General features: G+C 47.3%; 1 protein-coding gene across 3 annotated transcripts; it reads right to left on the reverse strand.

Moving 5' to 3' along the window:
- Positions 1–258: 258 nt before the first annotated feature.
- Positions 259–16,468, reverse strand: BRD8 (bromodomain containing 8). Of its 3 annotated transcripts, XR_012996337.1 has the most exons (23): positions 16,427–16,468; positions 15,986–16,082; positions 15,235–15,304; positions 14,161–14,210; positions 12,936–13,058; positions 12,719–12,799; positions 12,193–12,257; positions 11,444–11,580; positions 10,815–11,030; positions 9,382–9,526; positions 7,986–8,195; positions 7,291–7,571; positions 6,327–6,782; positions 5,876–5,969; positions 5,619–5,665; positions 5,036–5,250; positions 4,635–4,727; positions 4,367–4,435; positions 3,463–3,640; positions 2,702–2,806; positions 1,829–1,873; positions 1,050–1,226; positions 613–678 (listed from the first exon to the last, which is right to left on the reverse strand). XR_012996337.1 is itself a non-coding variant. In XM_076349775.1 (22 exons), the coding sequence occupies exons 1-22, from the start codon at positions 16,443–16,445 to the stop codon at positions 619–621; spliced, it is 2,856 nt and encodes a 951-aa protein (XP_076205890.1). In that variant the 5' UTR covers positions 16,446–16,468; the 3' UTR covers positions 259–618. The 3 variants fall into 3 exon arrangements, 1 of the variants encoding a protein (XP_076205890.1); XM_076349775.1 differs by lacking the exon at positions 1,050–1,226 and having other exon boundaries at positions 259–678; XR_012996338.1 differs by lacking the exon at positions 7,986–8,195.
- Between the last annotated feature and the right edge of the window lie 21 nt (positions 16,469–16,489).

Below are 16,489 nucleotides of genomic sequence, written 5' to 3' on the forward strand. Positions count from 1 at the left end.
AGATCTCCTGTTTCATCACAACAGTACCATATTCTCACACACTCGAGCAGGGAATCTTCCCTCCACCCAAGCACTATGCAACATTCCCATGATTAACGGATTGTCTGTAATGTCAAAGCTCTGCCATGCTTGTGTACTGTATGGATACCTGGAAGAGAGTTCTATTTGCAGATATTAGACAGGTATGCACCCCTGTACAAAAAGAGGGTTCCTCACTGCAGAGAGCTGCGATGCTCAGTACACTGCACACCGTACACTGGATTTGTTCCCGGACTTTAATATACATACACATTTACACATCACTAGTAAAAATCTGTACACTTCACATTACAGTACATACGAGCCACCAGTTGCTAGCTAACACCAGAACACTGATGAAGCCCAAGACGACTGCCCTAAAACAGGCAGGGGGGCTAATCTTCCCCTCTGGGAAAGTTTCTTTGGGTTACACATTCCGACGAGACACTGCTTTCCAGAGGGGCAAGCGAAGAAGGTGGACCAGGTCCCAGAAATGGACCTGCAGCTTTTCTTCCTCCTCCAACAGCTGTTAACAGCATCTTGCTTGCACTCCAGCTCTGGACGCCGGGTGCTGGGATTTTCTGTCTGCCTGCAGCATCATCATTTCTTCATCTTCATGTCTGCCTCGATGGCACAGCGACGCCCTCTGGTGCCGCCGTCCTAGTCGCAAGGCAAACAAAGAGAGAGTTATGCAACCCTAAACACAAAACACTTCCTCCAGCACTCGGGGAGGTAAGGAATTGTGCATCTGGTAACAACTTTTCACGCCTTCCAAACAGGAGAAAGGGAAGCTGTCCTAAGAAGGCCTGGAGAGGCCTGCCTGCAGACCTACCTAAAATTCACCCTGGACACAGCACAGGTGCTGGGATTTGCAGCATCTCTGTGCACTGCTGGCAGCCAGGGCAGAGAGAGGCAACAAGGCTCTCGCCCAGACAGGTGCTTTTAGAGCCTGTACAGTGCAGGCTTTCTCCTAAGCAGCAGATTCTAGCTTGGCTCTTAAGATGGAAAGAGGAAACTGCTGACTAACCTACCTTATCAGCTGCTGATCCCTACGGGAAGTGCTCCTCCAGTTGAGTGACCCTGGCACTAGCTCCCTAGTTTCTCCGCACAGCTCCTTTCCATGAGCAGAAGGCGAGCTGAGAGCTTCCTTTGATCCGCTGCCCTCTCCCTCTGGCTGACATGCTGACTCTCCCGGAGTACTCCTCTGTCTTTAGATATATGCGAGAGAAAAAAACGACTCTCCATCTTCCTCCCCTCTCTCCTCCCCGCAACTCAGAGACTTGGGGTTTCCCAGAGGGAACATTTTTCCAAACACCTCCAGATCACCACAGGCACAGAGCAAGGTATTTCTGCAGAGTATCTTATTTCCCTTCCAGACCATGAATGATAAAGGAGTACACAGCTGACTCCTCACCTTCCCAAGACCCTTTGTACTGTCTCGAACGTGCGGAAGGGGCAGCTGTATAAGCATGACAGGTGTAAGAACTACAGTACTGCACCACTTGGTCTGTCTTCCCATTTACATGGAAAGAAAGCAGGAGAGAAGTTGTGGAAAAAAGCAAAGGCAGATGACAAAACGAGAACACTTGGAACCAGAAGAAAAGACTGAAGCCCTTCCCGCTCACCCACGCTGAAAATAAGGGACTGAGATGTTTCTTCTCTAATGATCAAGGTTGTACAGCCCCCAAGTTAAACACACACCGCTGCAATGCTGCTAAGGATGCTGTGACAGTGCAGTGATCACCCAGACAAGGAGCAGAGCACACTGCCAGCAGTACTGCAGTACCTGCTGGAGCCTTTCAATACTTACAAAGAGAGAGAGAAGGAAGGCAGGAGAGCCCATTGGGACACTGTCCTGTTAAAAGGCCAAACAGAAGGACTCATCAGATATCAGATACGGAAACGCACACACCACATAGAAGCACTGAGCCCACACACGAGCATAGAGAAACATGTGCCCCACTCCCCTTCCTGCATGGCATCAGTCTTATGCAGCAGGAACATAAAAACGGACAAAAGAGGGATACTGCGAGAGTCAGAATGCTAGGAAAGGGATATTCCCTCCTCAGCTGTGGCAAGGCCTAGCCTACCAAACAATCTCTGCACTGTGCAGTCACCACTAGAACTAAGCAGGCAGTCCTTGCTGTCACAATGTTGTGTGCACCAGCTGAGAGCACTTGAGATCACTTAATCAAGTCTGGATGTGTCTTTACAGAAGGAAAAAAAAAAATCTACACTGCTATTAGTTCAGATCAGTGTGGAAATCAAAGGTTCTCTGGTGTGTTTTATACAGCAAACCAGACTGGAGTGATTCCCTGGTTCTAAAAATCTGAGTAGGAAGTGAAGAACGTGGCAGAGGCTAGTCCTCCAATTCTCTACACCTTCCTGCCGTATCATGCCTCTTCCAATACTCTGTTTTCATAACTTGTTTTTAAAAACAGGGAACAGAAGTATTTGGATTACAGAAATAATACTTAAGACCTGCCTCTGGGATGACGTACAGCTCCAGAGCTAAAATCTAATCAATGGACACATTTAAAGAAAAATTTGTTCACATAAAGATGCTGGAGCCATTGCAATCTCAAAAAACATTCTGCCTATCTCTGGTATGGGAACTTCATGCAGTATCTTGGGATTCTCCAAAAGATACCAAGTGCCCTTTCACAGGGTGCAGCATTCTCACCTTCTCTGAAGCATCTTGCTTGCGAGTGGAGTCTCGCCCACGCAGGCTCTTTGCACTGATCCCCGACTCCGATGTTTGCATGATCAGTTGTGTGGCCAGAAATTGCTGCAAGAAAACCACGCTCTTAAGATTCTCAGGCAAAACAAGGTCAGTTAGTGCGTGTCAGTTAACTATCAAAAACCACAGGCTGGGAATGATTGGGTCAGAAGCAGTTTCAGTTCCTTGTCTGCTGCTCAGAATAAGTTCCCCCATTTACCTCAGAAGCCACAAATCCTGAGGAACTATAAAACCCCAGTTCAAACTCTGTTAGCCCTGCCAGTTGGGACATTCTACTTCACAAGAAATTTTAAATGGCATATATTCACAGGACAGAGTTTCATGTACACTTTAAACCAGCATAAACCAGCACAGCCATCAAAAGAAGCAATCGCGTCCCCTGCCATTCACCATTCTTCTTGTTTGTTTCTGTTCCTGAACCACACCCTGGTTCTTGCTGGCCTAAGCATTTCCCTGAAGGAAATTAGATTTGAAATTGGTCTGGGCTGAACCTAAAAAACATTTTGCTGTGTTAGTTTTAAATTATCCACAATCTAGTTCACCACAAACACCTGAGCTAGCACAAGAGAGATGCAGGGAAAGATGGGACTACTTCATTCAAAGACACTGTGAGTGAAACTATGGTCTTACATCCAGAAGTCTTTCCCATACCTATGGACCAAGGCAGATGTCTGTCTTGCACTGGCCTCAGCTCAGTACTTTACCTGGATCTGCTCCAGGACATCTCGCTGCATCTCCACAGCCATGTGGTACACATCATGGTCAGAGCTATTGTACATAACCGCATTTTGAAACATCAGCATAATATCACGCTGGAACTCAGCTGTGGTTCGTATCAGCCCATTCTCAATGTTCTTTTTGATGGTAGATAAATCCATTGGTCTATGAAAGAAATGCAGTCAAAATAGCAACAGAAATATTTAACTCTTTCCCCTCTCTTTTGTGAACAGCCCTGGGTCTGTGACATGTCTAGTTAGACCACCTATTTAATTTAGCCAAACAGGTTCTCCCACACACAGGCTGTGTTCCTGAGTACCAAGGCCTCGGGTCAGAAGACGCAAGCTGTCCACCAGTTACCATGAATGGTAACAACGGCGTGACAGATGCCTCAGGAGAGGCATTTGCCTTCTCCAGGCATCACTGAAGGAGACAGTAACAAGCTAGAGCTGCAACCACTGAACTGTTCAGGAGAGATTTTGGGGGCTAGCAGGGGATTCTGGTAATTCTTCCAGAAGAGTCCACTATCTGGGACAGTACAAAATGCTGATTAAAGAAGATAGGTCTTTGGAATTTCAAAGATTAAATCCTACCCTTGGATAGAAACTGGGAGAAGCAGATCAGTCACATACCACCTTACTGATAAAAAACGTTCTGTGTGAGTCAGTGTACTTCATTCAAAGACAGGGCTGTGTAAAGACACCTATCTGTTACTGAAGACAACCCTTTTCTTGGGGAAACCTGTTTCCGACTGAATCATGCCAGAAAAAAATAATTTTCCAAGTCTTGCAGTCTGCATGGCAGCCAAAAACTACATTGTTCCTGCCAGAAATGCCTACACAAATATGCGAATATAGAGAGTTCTAATGACGGAAGACTGCCGAGACTCACCTCTGCACAATACTGTGGTATCCTGGTGCTATATCATCAGTTACAGGCTGTAGAAAGACATTGGCGTACCTGCAGAGAGAAGGAGTCCACTTAGTGCCCATCCTTGCTGGTATTTGTTTCATGCTCTCATGTTTATTTGTCTGCTACCAGTAAGAATATGACTCATCATCTCCCGGTACCAAGGCAGATAAGCCTCCGAGATGGGAAAGCAGAGACTTGTCTAGGATTAGTCACTTCTTTCTGCCAGTTCTCAAGACATCAAACTCACCTGTGATTAGCTGCTGCTCTCCAAACTAGCATGATGGCTTTCTTCCAGATCTTCTGGGCCTGTATTGCTTCCTGGTCCTCACTGCACACTGAGCTGGGAAGGAAAGAATAGGACTTCCTTCAGGAGTCTGCATACTGCCTCAGAGCAGAAACCTTACGGTTTATTTGCCTTTGACATGCCTACACCAATCCATGCCAAAGACAGAAAGAAAAAAATGGGACCGGGTACTATGGTGCTGTCCGCACACTTGCACTTGTAAGCAAGGAGAACCAGACAAATCATCAACAAATTCCCCCTTCGAACCCACCCAGTCAGCAAAACAGAAATGAGAATCCCATGCTCCCTCCACAAAATAGCCTGGGATTTGCACCTGTGTGCCTGAGAGCTTCACTGATACTCACAACTGAGAGGAGGCTGGGCTGCTGGGGATGGAGTCGGCTAGCGTGTGAGACTGCAAAGGTGCATTATGGACACTGAAGCCATCATCGCTCTCACTCACAGGGGGTTCGTTATCCATCTCTGATAGATATCCCTCACCCTGATCTTCTTCTTTGGGTTCCTCCAAACTGGCAGCCTCACTGGCACCATCCTCATCATCCTCTTCACCCTGCCCATCCTGAAACACAGAGAGTTCATGAGTCTGCAAAGCCAGCTACAGCAGCAACTCAGAGCCTCCAAAGCAACTATGGGTGTTGCAAAGTGATTTTCTTGCTACGGCTGCTGACAACTGTACAGGCACTCGCACAAAATCCTTGTCACTCTATCCTGCCCTGCCTCCCCCCACAGAAACAGAAACACACATACACACAGCTTTATAGTGCCTGAAGCAATCTTCCCTTTAGCTCCAACTGCAGACTGTCCAATTCCCTTCTCAGTGCAGAAAGCTGAAAGCAAGCTTTGCTTTTCAGCAGATGGGAGCCAGGAAGTAGCAGCAGTGAGATGTTACTAATGAACCCAAGATGACTACGTCCAATCCAGAATTACCTTCATCTGACTCCTAAACAGGGCTTGGGCCTCCTCCTTCATTGACTCTGTGAAAGAAAGAAAAGCAGAAAGGTTGATTCTCCAAAGCAGTCTTTCCTACAAAAGCTCCTGCACCAATGCCTACTGTCCTGCAGTAATTACCACTGTTCCTACACGTATCTTTTCTCCCTCCTCCCCAAAAAACCTGAACCAGATCACTGACATCTATCCAGCTAATAATGTTGCATGTAAAAGATTTCCTAGCTGAATTAAGTTACCTGACAGCTCAAATTTGTGCTGAACATCAGCCTGTGAGGAGTCTTCACTCACATTTGGGACTTGTGGAGGGGATGAATCATCATCAGGTGGGGTCTGGAGGGAAGAGAAATGCACAAATCTAGATGTTTGTGTCAGCTTACTTCAGTGAAGGTGTGGGCACATCTCACTCACCCTAACCTAACTCAAGGCAATGAAGTTCACTGAGCACCTTCCCAACAGCAATTCTGCAGATGGGCGGGGGGAGATACATAAAGGTACTGCCTAAAGCAGAGAGCTTCTCTGCAGATCGAACAGATCAGCAGCATGACTCCCAAGAAAACAGTCAGTCACATTCATTGAAGGGTCACCTTCAACCCAGCAGTCATCCTTCCTCTAAACTTCTCTCCTACCTGCCACAACTGCTCCTTTCTTTCCCCACACCAGTTCCAGACAGCCTCTCTGCTCACATACCTCTGTCTTCACTGTATTGTGCACTGCGTCTTCTCCCTTGGCCAATTCTATCTCAATTTCAGAAGTCTCTCCTGCTGCTACAGCTGCTCTTTGATCCTCTTCTATCTCTTGACTTCTAAGCTCTGGTGTTTCTGTCACTCTTGCAGTTGCTGGTATGGTCTCCTCAGGGCCCAGATGACTCTGCTCCTGCTCTGCAGGTTCTGTCTTTATTTCTGATCCCAGCTCTCCAATGCCCATTAGGTCTCGAATTCCCTTGGCCTCTGGCTCCTCACACTCCAGTCTCTCCTGCTTCACAGTCACAGACACTTGGGGTATCTGGGCCTGTTTCTCATGCTCCTGACGAATTGAGTGTTCCCAAGGGCCAGGCAGGGTCTGAGGGTCATCGGTATCTTCGCAGAAAGAAGACAGAGCAGCTTCAACAACTGCTGCATCCAGGACTTCAGGGTGGTCATCTACCTTTATTGCCAAAACAAACACACAGCAGTGCAGGCCAAGGTCAGAAAGAGGGATCAAAAAAAAGTTCATGTTATTTGGTAATGAGACAATTGCGGACAACCGGGTGTACTGGGTTTACAAAGTTGCCTTTCGCAGCCAGACTCGTATCACTCCCTGTGGAGTCTCCTGTGGAGCTTCAGTTTCAGAAATACAGCACTCCTGGGAAGTATGCTGCAAGCAGTGCTCATTTGTCCGCCAGAGATGTGACCCAAACCCTACCCAACATGAGGAAGAAAGAGATTTCTTTCTGCACTCTGAAGAGGAGCACCAAGCTAAACGTGGCAGACTAGCAGCAGTGGTGTCATAAGGTCATTTCCTATTGATCTGGACAACGATGGTGAGAATGCGCATTTTGGAATAGTTATTTCTTGCTTGTTTAAACTAACTAAATTGGTGAACAGTAATCACTTGAGATTAACCTAACTGGATGTGGAGCAAAAGGCACTGGCACTCTGCTTTGCCCATTTACCTTGTCTTCAATGATGGCTATAATATTTCCAACAGTATCGAAGTCCAGCTCTTCCCCTGTATAGGACACTGCAATATCCATTTTCTCAGCCAAATCCAGGTCTTCTTTCCCATCCATGCAGTGATCTTTGGAAGAGCCTGCAGTGCTGCCAGCCCCAGAACCCAGGCACTCTTTCTTGATGGAATCAATGATCATGGATATTTCACTGCTGTCCATGGACACTGTCACGGTATGGGAATCAGACACTGCCTCCATGGAAACACAGGCTTCTGGCTGGCTCACTGCACAAGGATGAGAGTGACAATCAGAGACCAATCTGGAGAAGTCAAGCCCACATAAACAAATACTGCAGCGGATGAGACCGAGCACCAACTGCAAGTATCCCAGGTCCACCCACAACAGCATGGCTTGGAAAAGTAAAAGACAAATACGGGTTTGCTTTCCCACAGTAGAGACAAAGTGGGAACTCCAGCCCTTGAACCACAATCCAGCAACATACCATTAGCACCCCCACCCCCACCCAGCAAATCCTGTTTAAAACCATCTGTTTACTCCAGAACCCAGCTGTAACCGTCCTAAGGACGGCGAGTCTGAGGTGATAAAAGGCCAGCTGAAAGCTCGCTGGGTGCTGATCCCAAGGGAATTTCTGTTTTCCAACAGTGCATGACCTATGAGTGCGTAGTTCAGGAACGCACCTGTGGCTACGCTTTCTGGAGCTGCAGCTGGTGGCACAACGGATGGTGCTGACAGCGTGGGCATCATGACAATGGTTGCCTGGGACACAGGCTCTACGGGGGGTGGCAGGAGCTTAGCTGGAGGTTCGCTGGCAACAGCGGAGAAGGAAGCAAGAGGTGAGGTGAACTGTGCAGGACCAGCTTCTAAAAGCCGGGAAAGCGTAGGAGCACCTAACAGAGAATAGAAGGAAAAAGCACATGAGCAAGAAGCAGCCACCACTGAAGTCCACAAAACCACCAATGGGCTCTTCACTGTCCAGTGGCTTCTTCTGGGAAAAGACACTGAGAGGTACCTATAAATGGTCCCAAAAGCTATATGGAGAACCTGCACCAAAAATGCATGACCCCTTTGTGTCTGCAGTCTGAGACAGAACCATGCAGACTATGGGACATTGCGTTCAATGTAAGGGCTGGACAGGCTAAGCCACACATGCAGAGAGATGCCCTTCCAAAGGCTCATCCCAATACAATTACGGGAAATCTGAAAAACAGTGCTGAGAGAGCCACACAAGGTAAGCCAAGACAAACAGTCATCACAGGAGCTGGAAGGGAGCAGAGGGGATCTCTTTGCAGGTCTTTGCTGTAGAATTCCTCTTATATCAAAGGTTGCCACTCATCTTAGCTGTAATTTCCAGTCTGAATTTACTGAACTGTCTGGACCAAATTAACAGGTCTTAAAGAACAGACATGGATAAGGAAAGTGAGATTATTCATATGGAATTATATATGAATGAATGGCATAAATCCTCAGTTGCAGACAACGTGACTAAACCACTGGTTAGCACGAGCTGAGAAGAAACTTCACCTTAGGCAGGTTGTTCTGACAGGGCCCAATGCAAAGACTCTTGCACTGTCCCTCTCACCTCCCTCTGTGGAACTTACACTGGAGCTCACAGTCTGCTGTGGTCTAATCCTCAACAGACCTCTCAGCTAAAGCAGAGGTAAGACACATGAGCTCTCCAGATTCACAAGGAGCCGCAGTTTGACACATCAGGAATCAGATACTAGACCAATTTTTCCCCAACTCCCTGTTAACTAACCCTTTCTTTCTACACTGAAATGCCTGGTATTAGCCAGTGTCAAAATCAGAAAACTAGACTGCATGGACCAGGATCGAATCAAGTCTAATTGTTTCAGTCATTTTAGATCAAGGCACTCTTTTTTCTGTAAGGATTAGAGTCTTCTTAAAAAAAAGTAGGGGTGAGAGGAACAGGGGTACAGAAATAGGAATACAACTCATAAAGAAGCCCCAGAACCAGCCAGGCTAGATGTCCTTCATCTCTCTCCAAAGAGAATTCATAGAACAGTCTGAAGGTACATCTGAAGGGAGAACTGTAGAGGGAGAGTCCTGAGTTACCTGAAGCAGCAGGAGATGCAGGGACAGCACCAGGTGCCGACTGCATTTCCCCACTGTGCAGCACTGGAAGGACGCTTCCTACCTCCAGCAGGACTCCTGAGCTGTTCATGTGACCAGAAGCCACTGCCATTTCATTTTCACCGACCTGCCAAAGGAGGACACAACTGAAGTTCCTGGAGATATCATCACATCAGTGATTCTCTGCCAGATATGCACCTCCACGAGTATGTCCATCATTTGCTGTCTCAGCATTTCTTTTGCACTTTTTGTCTAGTATAGTCCCTGCCTGAGGCCCCTTATGCAAGAGCACAACATGACAAGTCTGAAACTAGTTGTTGCTCTTCAGCTACAATACAGCTGCAGTGCCACCTTCCTTTGAAGTTAGGCCAAATACTTCATTTGCTTTACCTTAGTTCCTCTGTTCAAGGACCTCAAAATTCCTTTACAGATACCAGTCTCTCTACCCCCTGAGATGGCATGGAATTATCCCTTATTTTGAGTTGAGGGAAACTGAAGCACCAAGATGGAAAGGAACTCTATCAAGGTCACACAGTAAACTTATGACGGACCTTGAAGCAGATGTAAAACAGTCCTGTCGATACAAAGAAAACCCACTCTTCTACAGCCATTCTCTCTCCTTGCTCCACCCTATGTTACATTGCACCCCGCAAACACAGAACCCATGGAACATTTACCCAAGCTAACAGATAGAAAAGACCCCAAATCTGACTATTAAAAAAAGCAAGTCAACAGCAATACACCTATTCCATCACACAAGCACCAACACAGGGAATCCGTGCCACGGGCAGGCTGATGGCTGCTATTTTCAGACTGGGCTCTAAACACTATCAGCAATGGTCGCCCTCCTAAGACTTCCAGAGTCACTAACACCAGAAGGGTCAAAGTGGCTTGTCATCACAGTGATGTTAATAACTGTCTACGACTACGAGAAGACTGAAGCACTTCAGTATTGGTCATAAACCCCATTAAAGGACTCCCTACTCCTATGCTAAGACCCATTACAAACATTGAAACTCAACTTCCTGCCAAGATGTAAAGAATTGTGAGCCCAAAGTAGAAATCACCAAGAACACCTCCATGGAGACTGATTGGGATGATGCTGACTAACATGCCCCCTCCCCTGGGGAGAACAATTTCCTCTAGCAAAGCCTGCAACTCCAACTCCTTACGACTGAGGGGAGATAGCCAGTCCTACGTGCTGAATAATTCCTGCAGTCCTGCACCCACAGTACTGCTGGGAAAGGATCCCACCTCTGTGGCTCACAGGGGTAATTATATCTCTCAGATATCACTTCTGTTGGGACTCTCACAAAAACTGTGTTTTTAAAAAGCCTTTGCAGCTCCCCCTTTTTCGGTGGGAGAGTCTGGAGCAAATTGTTTGTGTGGTTGCATATATGAGAGGAGCTCCATACCAGCCTGGGGCTTGTGGGCAGGAGACTGCCCTTCTTCAGCAGCTCTGAGAGCAGAGGGGAAGGAGGCGGAGTTGCTTTTTGTCCTATCATCTTTTTCTGGGGTGAATCATCAGTGACTGGGGTCATGGGGGCATCCAGGGGAGCAGAGCCTGGAGGGGTGTCAGGGATTCCAATGAAGGAGGCAACTGGGGTGCTGGGCAATGTCCCTGGAGTGACCTGAGAAAGAGAAAAACCACACTGTTCAAAGCCACACTCCACCACACGGACTAGCCCCACTTGCTCCTTCCCCCAAGAGCATTGATCTAGCACACCACAGACACCTACTCCAGGCATATGCTTTCACCCTTTCCCTGCCCTGTAGCGCCATTTCCCAGGCACACACAGAAGACTGCCTGGCCAACCCACTGATGCCCCTACATAGCCTTTGATCCAGGCACCTGATCATCACAGACATGGAAGAGGACATGTATCTCGAACAGCACTGTACATCAACCACACTACAGCACTACCACAGTGAAAAGTCTGCAAAACAGGGCAAGGGCTTCTCCCCAGGCTCCTGTTCCATGATGGACGCAGAGCCCCATGTCCCAAGCTGGTCTTTCCCTCTTTCCAGGGGGAAGCATCCTTACCCCCGGACTGGCCTCGTCCACAGCGGGCTGAGACAGATCTCCCAGAGCATAGTCTCCCCCTGGGGAGGTTGAGCCTGCAGGGGAGCGAACCATCACACCCGTTAATCGTCGTGGCGGATTCTTAATGGCCTGACGAGCTGGAAGAGAACAGAAAAAAAAGTGAGATTCCATGACTCCATCGTGGACAGTCCCTGAGAGTTACCTCTGACTTTATCCTAAAGAACCCTAACAAAACAATTTATATTGTAGGAATTTCTTGCACCACACTAGGCTGAGTTCACAAATAATACTAGCATTGGGTAATGCACTTTAATTTCAGATTTCCGTAGCAGTTGGGTATTCACCACCTCCCACCACCGGTAGGTTAGATCACTGAATTGCCCCAAGAATTATAAATGAATTAAACATTCAGAACAAATCTCTCTTCCTTTTATCTTCAGACAATAGTAAAACTATAGGGAAAACTAAAGGGGTGAAAAGCCTGACATTCTAACAGAGAGCTCCTTGCTAATCCTGCTTCCTCTTAGATACACCTTTTCTACAGAATTTGTTCCCTTTTCAGAAGTCTCTGCATTTTGCCCTGTTGCAAATACAGCACTGGAAAGAGAATATAATCTTTCTTTCCAACTCCTAGGGTCACGGAATTCCTCCTGCACAGGTCTTAACAAGACTTATGTATTTCCCAAATGTTCTTATGAACATATGCATCTGTCTCTGAGGAGGAGTAAGGAAGCTCATTTCCAGCTTACCCTGATAAGCAGCATCTGTAGCCTTCCTCTTGACTTCTGCCTCCTCCTCCTCCATTTTTTTCTTTCTGTATACAGAACCAAAACCTACTGTCACACAGTGTTCCACTTCCCCTTAGTTTCTCTGCAGCTTACTGACCCCCACCCCATTATCTCCAGACAACAACCACCTGCCTCTGCGGACTCAGGCTCAAATCCTCTAAGGAGGGAAGCGGAGTCAGAGACCAGTCAGAGAACGACACACTTGGCAGGAAATTTCACTTCCAGCTGATTAGCAAAACGGAGGAGGCAAGCATGCTGCTGCAAGCCATCACTGAGCTCTTCACTGAGAAACTCCAAAAGATATTCCACACAAGCTGGTGCCCCCCAATCCAAACTAAGTCCACCCTCAGAGGCCAAAGCATCTGCCCAGCTGCCCTGTTTCTCTTAACCCAATGTATGCGGAGCAAGAGGTGTCTGACAAACAGACAGTGTCAGGCAACTACAATCTCAGAAGAAAGCTTAACATGGAAATAATTAAATAACCCACATCATAATTTCATTGCACAGCTCCTCTAGTCTGTTATCCATGTGTCCGGCCTGGATCAGCTCTGCATCCTTCTTGAGTTGCCTGTAATCAGGAAATCTTCTTACTTACTTATCACTGAACAATAAGCCCTACGCAGCATTTTCACCCCGAGCACCATCCCACTTAGGCCACCAGGTGCCACTTAGGTGCACCGCAGCTTAATGCCTCTGCCACATACCTGTATTTCTCCTGTGTTTCTTTAATCATTTTCTTCAACTCCTCAACTCGTTCTGCAGTCAGTTTCCGCACAATAACATCTTCCACAGTTTCCACAACTTCTCCCTTCTCACCACGTTTTCTCCTATAGAATAAGAGAAAAACAGAACAGTTCAGACATGAAACACAAAAAAACCCAGTTCTCCTTTCGTAAATGGCTGCTGTCTGTCATTCCTGACACAAACATGCACAAAAGAAAAATCAACCTCCTCTTCCAGTTTCTCTTAATATTGGACAGCACAATGTTCAAACAACCTCTTTGAATAGTTTATCTAATCCTTAAATGCGTCCAGTGTTAAAGACTTCAGGAACAGATCAAAGATGCAAGCCCACTGCAAAGTCTCAACCTGAAAAAAAATCAATCATTCAGAGAAGATTCTTACTACCCACGAAGAAACATCGACTTTTTTTTCCTCAATAACTCTACTAAGTCTTTTGTCTTTGCAACTCTAGTGCTGAAGATCATTCAGCACTATCACAAACAGATACTACTTCTAAACATCCTGCCTTTAATTTAATTTGATGTGACGTCTCAAAACAAAATGCCTGGATTTAGGATTGAGAAATATCTGAGACCACAAAGGTGTAGTGATAGCATTGATAAGAAAACTATAAGAAACCACTGCAAAATAGAGACAAATACAAAACATTTCCCCTTCTCACTCTTGTTGTCTTTTCTACCACTATTCTGAATGATAATTTTATGTGTAAAGCTTCTGATCAGTAAGACTAATACGTAATGTTTTATTCCGGCCAAATAAATATTTCTTTTTGCTGCATTAAGTCCCCAAACGCACACTGCAACTCTTACAAATGGAGCTGTGGCAAAGCGGCCCCAATTACCCCGCCATGCATTGTAACGACAGTAGGGGCATATGGAAGACACTAACAAGTACGCAGTGACCAGCTTTAGAACCGTGTAATACTGAAATACTTCAGTCTTACGAAAAAAGGAGACAAGATAAGGATATATGGGAAGCACGTTCTAAGAAATACCTTGGGCTTGCCAATCTCCCCCATCTGCCATACCCTGATCCCACTGTCCACCCACGCCAGCTATCACAACTGAATTTCCTCGTTCCTGAACGCTCCTTTTGGGAGGAGCACTATCAAGTCCTTTCCGGTAAGAACCGACAAGTCCACCCAAAATTGCTGCAGACTGCACTTGCTTCAGACTTTGTACTCACTTAGGGGTCTCCGTAGTCTCCAAGAGCTCTGAATACTGAGATGCACAGTGCTAAGAAGAAACAAAGAAAGTCAGAGGACACCAAAGAGTCAGCATCAGCAAATGCCTATCAACAAAGCCTACAGGGCACTTAATCCTACTTCTTCAGAGGTCTTACACTTTATGAACATATCTGACAGTCTTCTCCAGAGTTTCCCCCACGGCTATAACTTAGTGTAGCACAAACTGAGGAAGCATATTCACTTTTTTACTCTAGCACTGCCCAGGCTGATTTCCAAAAACAAAGCTAAAGAACAGATGCTCCCAACAAACAATTTAGAAATCAAATCAGGCAAGCATGATTAGGAAAACTGTAGCCATGACATTTCTGTCTGTGAATATCAACCAAAAATATTTCAATGGAGAAAACAAAATAACATTATATCAAGGCCAGTTTCATAGCTTAAAAGAAACAGTAAGCAACATAAAAACCCCAGCTTCTCCTCCCTTGATTCTCTTAATCTCTCTGTCCCTCATACAACAAAAAACGCAGGTGCTTGCCCCAACAGTAAGACACCAAAATACACGGGCATCCACAAATTCCTGGGGCAAGGAATTCCACAGCTTAATTACATGCCTGGTGAAGAACAATCTCTTTAGGTCTGCTTTGAACCTGCCTCCTGTTAGTCTTACTTAATAGCCTCTAAATCTTGTACTGGACAAAGCACTAACAATTAATGCTTATTCACCCTCAACTTCATGCCACTTCTGGTTATACAGACACCTGTCGTACCTCCCGTTACTCATCTCTTTTTTATGTTGAAGGGCTCTACTTTACTTAACCTTCCCTTACAAGGAAGCTCTTTCACATCTTTGATCACTCTTGCCTTTTCCTTAACCTTATCCAACTGTACTGTAAGCTCAAATTTAATTTCAGAAACAGAAAAAAGCATTTAATCTGATTTATACAAAACTGATTTTTTTTAATTAATTTTGCTATCTTTTTTAAAAACAAGAAATACATTCTCTTAGGCAGCTGTCTTACACATCCCATGCAGAACTCATTTTTTCCAAGACTCAAATGCCAGTATCTTACCTTCTGGGAAAACCAGTCAGGTGGGCGTCCCGGCTCTGCAAAAGGTTTGATAGCTCTGCTGACTGAGACCCTGCAGGAGAGAAATGGCGAGTCACCGCCAACTTACTTTCTTCCCCAACCAACATGCTGAGAAAAGACGCTGAGCCGTCTTGACGTTCATCACTGAACAGCCCCCATAAACACAACGAACTTGCCAATGAGCTGTTATGTTTGGGAACTACTGAAGTACAGCCCTTGGACTCAAAAATATTTGCCTACTCCCAAATAAACAGCTTCCCTCCCTTGCTTTGAAAAGCAAGTTTCTAGCTTCTGATGACACCGTTGCATTTCCACAAAAACTTTACTTTGGCGAGGGGAAAAAGGCAGCGAAACAGAGCTACAAGTGCAGAAGCGATGCCCAGGAGTCTGTTATCAAACATCCTCCTCGGCCACAGCTCACCTCTTCCAATTTATGCTGGAATAACGTTACTCTTTGTTCTGATTAACACACTCCTGCTTTCACACAGTAGTTACGAAAGAAGCAAAAAGATTTTCAAGGTACCCGTCTAAGACTTCCATCTTCAACAGCCCAACTTCGTTTTGAACAGAAAGCAGGAACGGTTATGACTGGCTGCTGCAGACCGAACCGGCACGGTGAAAAGCCACGCACCGGCACAGCACACCACCCGTCCGGCGCCCCGGGAGCCCGGTGCCCGTGCGCGCCCGAGGGCAGAGCGGCGGACGCAGTCCCCGCCGAGCCCCGCTCCCTTACCAGTTCTGGTCCCCGCTCCGCATGACGGACGAGGCCAGGCAGAGCTTCTCGCGGATGGACCAGGGCTCCGTGGGGCCGGCGCTCAGCAGCTTGTGCTCTGCCGGGAGAGGGGAAGGAGTGCGCCGACCCGCCCCCCCACCCGCGCAGCCCCGGCGGCGCCCCCGGGGACCCCAAACCGGGGACCCCAAACCGGGGACCCCGCCCCCCACCGCTGGCCCCGCCCCCGCGGCGTTGCCCCCGCCCCCCGCGGCCGCCCCAGCCATAGCCCCGCCCCTCCCCCGGGCCGTTGCCCCCGCCCCCTCCCTTCGCAACCGCTCAATTCTCCTCGGGCCGTTCCCTCGCCCCCCTCCCGACCCAGCCCCGCTGCCGCGGGCCGCCGCCGCTCCCTCGCCGCCGCCCGCCCGCTCCCCGCCGCCTTCTCCCGACGGGCCCCGCACTCACTGCCCGTCCCCGCCGCCATCTTCCCCGCCCGGCCCGAGGGAGGCAGGGCGGAGCCGCGCGCAA

Source organism: Aptenodytes patagonicus, chromosome 12, assembly GCF_965638725.1.
Source record: "Aptenodytes patagonicus chromosome 12, bAptPat1.pri.cur, whole genome shotgun sequence".
In the NCBI taxonomy this organism is placed as follows: domain Eukaryota; kingdom Metazoa; phylum Chordata; class Aves; order Sphenisciformes; family Spheniscidae; genus Aptenodytes; species Aptenodytes patagonicus.

Excerpts from the sequence above, each read along its gene's own strand:
- BRD8 (XM_076349775.1), bottom strand. Across the intron at positions 14,211-15,234 it reads CTGACTGGTTTTCCCAGAAG|CACTGTGCATCTCAGTATTC; the intron begins GTAAGATACTGG and ends GTTTCTTCTTAG. Across the intron at positions 13,059-14,160 it reads GAGACTACGGAGACCCCTAA|GAGAAAACGTGGTGAGAAGG; the intron begins GTGAGTACAAAG and ends CTTATTCTATAG.